The 8,745-nt window shown below is 36.9% G+C and overlaps 1 protein-coding gene across 1 annotated transcript in view; it reads left to right on the top strand.

Moving 5' to 3' along the window:
- LOC137658870 (ADP-ribosylation factor-like protein 3) overlaps positions 1-5,110 on the top strand; it is an 8,930-nt gene extending 3,820 nt beyond the window's left edge. The window contains exons 2-5 of the mRNA XM_068393991.1: positions 973-1,233; positions 1,390-1,477; positions 1,845-1,993; positions 2,587-5,110. Coding sequence (XP_068250092.1) covers positions 973-1,233; positions 1,390-1,477; positions 1,845-1,993; positions 2,587-2,628 — 540 coding nt within the window. The 3' untranslated portion in view covers positions 2,629-5,110. The remainder of the gene's footprint in view (positions 1-972; positions 1,234-1,389; positions 1,478-1,844; positions 1,994-2,586) is intronic.
- Positions 5,111-8,745: the final 3,635 nt, after the last annotated feature.

Consider the following 8,745-nt stretch of genomic DNA (forward strand, 5'->3'; position numbering starts at 1 on the left):
TATCAGCCGAGTCATGAGCAGCCATTGTCTGGCCCTCCTTGGTCGTACCTTGGGTGGAGAGGGGCTTGGGCGCTGATCTTATGTAGACATTATTATTATTATTATTATTATTATTATTATTATTTGGTAAAATACAACCCTAGTTGGAAAAGCAGGATGCTGTAAGCTCAGGGGCTCTAACAGCGAAAATCGCCCAGTGAGGAAAGGAAATAAGGAAAAATAAAATATTTCAGGAACAGTAACATTGAAATAAACATTTCCTATATAAACTATTAAAACTTTAACAAAACAAGAGGAAGAGAAACTAGATAGAATAGTGTGCCTGAGTGTACCCTCAAGTAAGAGAACTCTCATCCAAGATAGTGGAAGACCATGGTACAGAGGCTATGGCACTACCCAAGACTAGAGAATAATGGTTTGATTTTGGCGTGTCCTTCTCCTAGAAGAGCTGCTTACCATAGCTAAAGAGTCTCTTCTAAATTACCCTTACCAAGAGGAAAGTTAACCCCTTGTGTGAAGAATTGTTTGGTAATCTCAAGTGTTGTCAGGTGTATGAGGACAGAGGAGAATATGCAAAGAATAGGTCAGACTATTCGGTGTATGTGTAGGCAAAGGGGAAATGAACCGTAACCAGAGAGAAGGATCCAATATAGTACTGTCAGGCCAGTCAAAGGACCCCAAAACTCTCTGACGGTAGTATCTCAATGGGTGGCTGGTGCCCTGGCCAACCTGCTACCTACAAATGTTCGGTCTAGGGCATTGTCCTGCAAGCTAGGGCAATGTGACTATCCCTTGCGTCTCCCATTCATGAGAGGCTTGTAATCCCTTTAAATCTTTAAATGAAATCAATCTGATAGGCTCACTAGGCTTACATAGCACCTCTTGTTCAGAATAACCCACAAATTTTCCCCCTGCTGTCGTTCATCTGTTCATATAGTGCCGACTAAAGTATCATTTTCTCCATCTCCACAGGGTCTCCTTTCCTTGCTGAGAAAGTTGAAATCAGCGCCAGACCAGGAGCTGAGGATTCTTCTCCTAGGCCTAGACAATGCGGGGAAGACGACGCTCTTGAAGAAACTGGCGTCTGAGGACATCACGCAGACGACTCCTACGCAGGGATTCAACATCAAGTCTGTTCAGTCCGACGGTTTCAAGTTAAACGTATGGGATATTGGTGGACAGAGAAAGATCAGGCCCTACTGGAGAAATTACTTCGAAAACACAGATGTTTTGGTAAGATAGAGATTATTTAATGAGTTGGGAGAAAATGTTTTGTGTTACTGAAAGTAAACATCTTTGTAATATTTGTACGATACAAGTGCATACCACCAAGTTATGCCTTGATGGCATTAATCAAATTAAATTCTTATTGCAATCGTTTTGTTGTAGATCTATGTGATTGACAGTGGAGACAGGAAACGATTTGAAGAAACCGGCCAGGAATTGGGGGAGATTTTGAGCGAGGAAAAATTAGCAGGTGTGCTCTCTCTCTCTCTCTCTCTCTCTCTCTCTCTCTCTCTCTCTCTCTCTCTCTCTCTCTCTCTCTCTCTCTCTCTCTCAAAATGGAAGCATTGGATTTGATTACTGAGCTTCGATGCCTCTCTTGAGATTTCAAGATATTCTGACACTCGTACGAAATAGTATTATTTTTTTTTTTAATTACTAACTTACATTGCTATGGAACTTGTATTACACTATCAATAATCCCGCCAATATTTATTTTTCTATATTCTGCCATTCTCTTTATACCTGGCAGAGTATTTGTCCACTCTAATATTTCTCTACCTGATTCTGTACTATCATTCCTTCTTAAAAAAAAAACCACAGCCCTATACCTTTTTCAGGTGTGCCGGTGCTGATATTCGCCAACAAACAAGACTTGTTCAATGCAGCGCCTGCCTCCGAGATAGCAGAGGGTCTTCAGTTACACACCATTCGCGACAGAACATGGCAAATACAAGCTTGTTCTGCAACATCCGGTGAAGGAGTGAAGGTAGATATACGTTTCTTTTCTTTAAAACAACTAGAAGAGTTTAACAGTAAATAAATATAGTTCTTAAAATATCTTTTAGTTTATATAATGAAAGATTTATTTTTATGTTACTGTTCTTGAAATGTTTTATTTTAATTGTTCATTACTTTTCTTTTAGTTTATTTATTTCGTTATTTCCTTTATTCACTGGGCTGTTTTTCTCTGTTGGGGCCCTTGGGCTTACAACTGCATGCTTTTCCAACTAGGGTTATAGCTTAGCTAATAATAATAATCATAATAATAATAATAATAATAATAATAATAATAATAATAATAATAATAATAATAAGGCCCTCACATTATTGCTTCAAAGAGAACATAAGTGAAATTATATAGATTTTCCCATTCCTAAAGAAGAAGATGCTTTTAAAAATTTTTCTTTTATTCAAATCAGAGTTTGATGTCTACCGAAATGGTCTAATTTTGAATACATTTGTACTACTTCCCTCCACGTGACAGTATAAACTGAAACATTCCTTTTACTAAAACTAAATTAATTTAGGAAATCATTATGAACGCCATCTATCTAATTCTCATGTCTGTTGTTATTCAAGGATGGCTTAGACTGGGTGTGCAAGAACCTCAAGAAGAAGTGAGACGGGGTGCAATCATAGCCTAACAAAATGCATTCCGTCCCAGCAGCTGCCGATGGCATCACACAACACAGGGTCTAAGATTACTGTTCATGTTTACATATCAATTCTCCGTACACAATTATTTCGAGTTGTTAGATATTTTTTCTGAATTATTTTCATGCTGTCTTCGTGATGTACACTAATTATTTATTTGAATTAAGCCTAAATATATAGGCCTACCTCTTAGTACTAAACAGTAAATACTTGCATGTGCAGATCATTTTCAATATATAGGCCTTGTAAAATACATAAATTTTCTGGTTTATGTTTTCTGCTGGAATTATAATGAATGTATAAACATGCACATGCACAAATATGAATGCTATGCCTTATGCATAGACACAGGATTCATCACATACATAATGCGCGTATATGCAACATCACCCACTATCCAGTTAATGTTATATTTATAAACATATGCAAATGTCGCACAAAAACAGAAAAACATATTTTAGACACAAAGCTCTGGGTAGATTTAACCCGGTGATTTGCATTTAAATGGAGAATCCATCCACGCTCTCCTGTCTAAAGTGCTCATCCTTCTTTAGAACGTTAGGATACATATCACGAACAAGGTTTCCCTACTTGTGAAGTTATTTTTTGAATGAGCGATACATGTTATCTCTCACTTGAACTGATGGAGCAGCACATTTACTTTCACCATTAAATATAGATGGGATGTCAGTTTCATATTGATATAGCATAAGCACATATCAGAAGTACCTCAAAAGCAGACGCTTCCCTTTGGCCTATATTTTCTTCAAACACCTTCACTAAAGAGTATTTAAAAAAGAAAGTAAGTTTTCAATGTCAAAGTTCAAGCCTTTGTCTGTGCATTTTCTACACAAACATCACACATGAGTAGGCTATTTCACGAAGACAGCACTTATTGTACATATCACCTGAAGAACTGTACGTGTAGTTTTTCCACCTCTTCTTGTATAAAAGTATTTGATTGGTATTACTCATTTTGTTGTAGCTTGAAAGTAAAAAGTTCATAGGTGCACGTGTTTCACGCGACATCACTGGAGCAAAAGGGCAGATAAATCTTATTGTAGTAACGCAGAGACAGTACCCGCAGCTTCTGTGAGTCAGGAATGCACCTTTTAGTAAGTCTGATCAGCTTAAAGGACCTCCAAACATGAAGTGAGCAAATGCTTGTCCATGACATCAGTCTGCTGTCTCTTTTAAGACAGAATGATGATGTAATCTTTGACTGCTGGTCTAAGAGCTCCTGCCCGGAGACAAGTTCCAGGCAATCTGAGTATGTGTGTAACTGTCTCCTCTTTTCTATATATTGTAACTCCCTATCATGTTTGGAGGTTCCTTTAGTCATTAATATGAATGTATTGTAGAAGGAACGTTCTACTGACGGTCAGATTCAAAGAAAAGTCAGATAAGAATGTGCCTTACATACCGATGAAAGAGCGTTTTTCCAAAGGGATTCCGTCAAGTCAGAAAACTCAGTAAATTATACCAGTTTTAATGGCTGCTGAGAGTTGGAGAGGATCATGCAGTAAATATTTGTACTTTAATATTTTGAAAATAGGTTTTTTCATAACATGATGACAGGAATGTAAAGCACAAACTGTGCGAGTGACCTCAGCTGGTTAAAGAACATAAGGTTAATGAAGTTTGATAATAATGATAATGTTTTTTTACATAACTGTATTCACACACAAGTAGTGGTAAATTTAATCCAGCTTAAGCATTCAACAGAGGATGTCCTGATGGCAGCATTGCATAGAGCGGTAGCAAGCAGCCCCTGACTTAAAACTTTACCCTGTCTCTGGGACCAGCAGTTTACGAAGACTTGTGATAAACTCTCCGTCCGTTGGTACATTTCAATTCTCATTCAATGTGGCCTTAATCCAAGTGCGCTTGGTCAACGTAGCAGTATCGCTCAAATCAAAATCACTTGCCACAAAACTTTATTCAGTTGCTTGTTTTCTTTGATTCGTTTGCGAAGCGAGCACCCGAAGGCGCTTCATTTCAAACGAGTTTAGAATGCATAGTTTGTTATGTTTAGATAAAGGCCACTCGTTACGTCATTATTGTTGTGTGGTGCGCTGTGGTACTCGGTGACAATGATTTTGTAACAGGTCAGTATTCTTTGATTAGTATCGAAATATATTTTGTCCCGGTGAAAGATAGCCCATAGTCTATGTATAGTCAAGAAATTCTCCAGCACTGACAGGAGTAAACCGCAAACTACAAGTGTTTTTATACATTACTCATTTTGAGCAAGCACCAATACCACTTGAAAATAAAACTACTTAAAAAAGCTGAAAGACTTCAATGTGTTGTGCAATATTTATACATACAGTGTTTGGTTAAAGTTTAATGTATAATTTATTTATGTAATTTATTGCTATTTTTATTTTTTACCTTGAGTGAGACTATTTAGATTTACACGATGTATGATTTTGTCGAGTGAGATTAAGTGTAAGTTTTTTTTTTTTAATTTCTAAATATAATTATTTAGTTTAAATGATTACTGTTTTCTTTCTTACCCTTCATTCATGACAGAGTGTCTGCTAATGATAGTCTAGAATACTATGTACCTGAAATGCAGTAACATTCAGGGTCAAGAGGATGATCAGAGCGCCCGTGGAGATACTACCGCGAGAGTTGATGAGTCCTTTGACGGGTCAGACAATACTACATTGGATCCCTTTCTCTAGTTACTGCTCATTTCATCTTTGCCTACTCATACACAGAGTAGTCTCGCCTATTCTTTATACATTCTCCCCTTTCCCTAATACAATTGACAACACTGAAATTACCAAACAATTCTTCTTTCAAGAGGTTAACTACTGCACTGTTGTTGTTCAGTGGCTACTTTCTTCTTGGGAAGGGCAGAAGAGACTCTTCAGCTATGGTAAGCAGCTCTTTTAGGAGAAGGACGCTCCAAAATCAGATCATTGTTCTGTAATCTTGAGTAGTGCTATAGCCTTTGTGCCATGGTCTTCCACTGTCTTAGGGTAGAGATCTCTTGCTTGAGGGTACACTCGGGCACACTATTCCATCTTGCTACCCTTCCTCTTGTTATTTTCAAATTTTTATAGAATTATATATATATATATATATATATATATATATATATATATATATATATATATATATATATATATATATATATATATATATATATATATATATATAAAATATTTATTTTGATGTTATTGTTCTTAAACTTGTAGTTTTTCCTTTCCTCACATTAGCCCTGTTGGAGCCCTTGGGATTATAACATCATGCTGTTCCAACTAGGGTTGTAGCTTAGCAAGTAATAATAATAATAATAATAATAATAATAATAATAATAATAATAATAATAATAATAATAATAATAATAGCTCTGCACAAGAAGAACATCCACGACAGTATTTATTTCCCATGTGACTCACAGAACAGTCTTACTAATGAAGTATTTGTAAGAATAACACTAAATACGATATTTTGCACAATAATTCTAACCAGAAGGCCTTTTCAATCCCAACAATAAGTAAAAATCACATTATATAAGACTATACCAATGGAAAAATGTCCCAACTCCCTAGTCATAAATTAAAGATCAGGATTGTGTTTAAACAAATGAGTATCTATTGGTACTCTGATTCTCGTCTGGAAAAAATAAAAATAGTATATAGCTCATCGTAAAGAAAGCAATATATCTTTTATAACAATAAAATTACTTCTATTTAATTCGACAAAATATTTTCTTCAATATTTTTTCTTCTATCCTTTCACGAGCAATTGACAACTAACAATGTTGCCATATAATTGTTTATACCAGACCCGGGATTTTCAGCTCCTTTTGAGTGAAGTAAAAAACGATAAAAGTAATCTATAATAATATATTATAAAAGTAAGCGATATTTACTTCATAAAATATTATGAATCATATAACCCAACATTTGCAATATATAATGGTAATTTAGGAAAAATAATGATACTGGGTTCTGGCAACAATTTTCCCACTTACCCTAGCTCTGTGAACGGTGTGAATAAAGATGTCAGACTGATGGTGTAAATATCGTACTATCAACTGCACTCAAAGGTAAAATATCCACGTTAACGATTTCTTTCTAAGTATTGCTTGTGATTATGCAATTTTTGGTGTTCATGTACTGCTACGTGACTTTTAAACTAATAGATGAATGGCCAAGTTCTTTTAACCAAAATGCCCCTTGGTTAGGCTACAATTATACCTCAAACTGAGGTTTGGTAAATGTGTAGGAGAGCTCCGCGCTCGATTTAAAAGTTTCTAAAAGTAGAAAACGAAAGAAAACAGTAAATTAGAGCTACAGTTACCTTGAAACTGTGAGATAATCCTCCTACAACCACCTAACTCTTACACAGAAAATGTAAGCATAAACCTACTACTACAGTTATGGGGGACCCCAGTGGGAAGCGGGGTTTTTGGGTGGGGGGAGGAGGAGAAAAGTGATTTTTCGGGGCACTACCGAACCTAATACAACTACCTACCCTACCCTGGGGGCCATGTACCCCTACCTAGGCCTACCGGGGGGGCGGAGCAACCCCCCCTTAAGGCCACAGTAATTTTCAGGGCACCACCGAACCTAAGACACCCACCTAACCTAGCCTATGGGGCCCTGTACCCCTACCTAGGCCTACCGGGGGGGTGGGCCTGCGACCCCCCCTTAAGGCCACATTGAGTTTCAGTTCAAACGAAACAAATTCAAATGAAAACGCCTTTTGCAAAAAAAGGAACACAAACTTCAAATTAGTCTCAATATCTAACTTACCTTTGAAACAAGACACGAAAAAATTGCACCTCCTCTTCCTTTTTCCCACGAGTAACCACACTACGATCACACCGGAATGCTAATTTGTTGTAATCTATACGGCACACATTTTCACAATTAGGGCACTTTTTCTCTGCCAAAATCAAACCATGACGTTGAGCAAATGCAATTAGCAAATCAACTTTCCCTGAATAATGTACACAAAAATCCCCATAAGAAATAAAGCAATTGTCACAAGTGACACAGTCGGAACGGGATGAAGGTCCTGCTAATTGCTCCATACTTCACGGCAAAATGAGCTTTTCAGTTTGAAGGGAGATCCGAGACGTGCAAAAATATTCCTCCGCGGAACTTCACGTAAACTGTGGTAACTGGTGGAAAAATAGCAGGGATAAGTGAAGTAATAAGTGTCAGCATTGGCTAGATTTGTAAAAACCGCCATGATTGGTTTTCAAACAGTGTGACGTCAAGAAAACACCTGTTATTGGTTAGAATAGCATTGAGAACTAGTTTGCCATACGCAGTAAGGCGGTGAAACAGCTCATTTTAGCCAAGACATCACACAGTAAACAAAAACAAACACTTAGAAAAAATCCAAGTGAAACATAACTATACACACGAATATCTTCGTTAAATAGAAGCTGCTCATATATTGACTATTATATAAGCGTTCTATATGATATAATAGTGAATTGTAGGTGTTTAAATTCTTCAAGATCTTCCGCGGAGCTCTCCTACACATTTACCTGAGGTTTTTCAAGTTTAACTTTTGCAATTTTATACCCGGTCTATCAATGATTTATACAGGCTCCGATAGGTCAAGGCCAGACGTCCGGTTATATTATTTGCCATGGCTGGTGCTAAGGGAAAGATTTACCTTTAAACTTGACTTCATTCCTGTTTGAAAGGAGTAATTTTGTATTGTATTACAGGGTGAGATTTCGAACAGAAAATATATGTTTTCCTATAGTAAATAACGTGATTTAACCGAATTTGATGTTCATTTCAATCGGAAACAAACAGATCAACCAATTCGGCCAACTTTAAGTTGCCGAATTGGTTGCTGTTATTACGGATGAAATGAAGGTGAAAACCGGTTAGATCATGTTATTTTCTACAGGAAAACATATATTTTTCAATATTAAACTTACCCGATAATCATGTAGCTGTCAACTCCGTTGCCCGACAGAATTCTATGGAGGGATACGCCAGCTATCACAATACTAGAAGGGGGTGTATTTACCAGCGCCACCTGTGGCCAGGTACTCAAGTACTTCTTGTTGACACCTCCTCAATTATTCCTCTGTCG

The sequence above is a fragment of the Palaemon carinicauda genome, chromosome 19 (assembly GCF_036898095.1).
Source record: "Palaemon carinicauda isolate YSFRI2023 chromosome 19, ASM3689809v2, whole genome shotgun sequence".
Classification (NCBI taxonomy): Eukaryota; Metazoa; Arthropoda; class Malacostraca; order Decapoda; family Palaemonidae; genus Palaemon; species Palaemon carinicauda.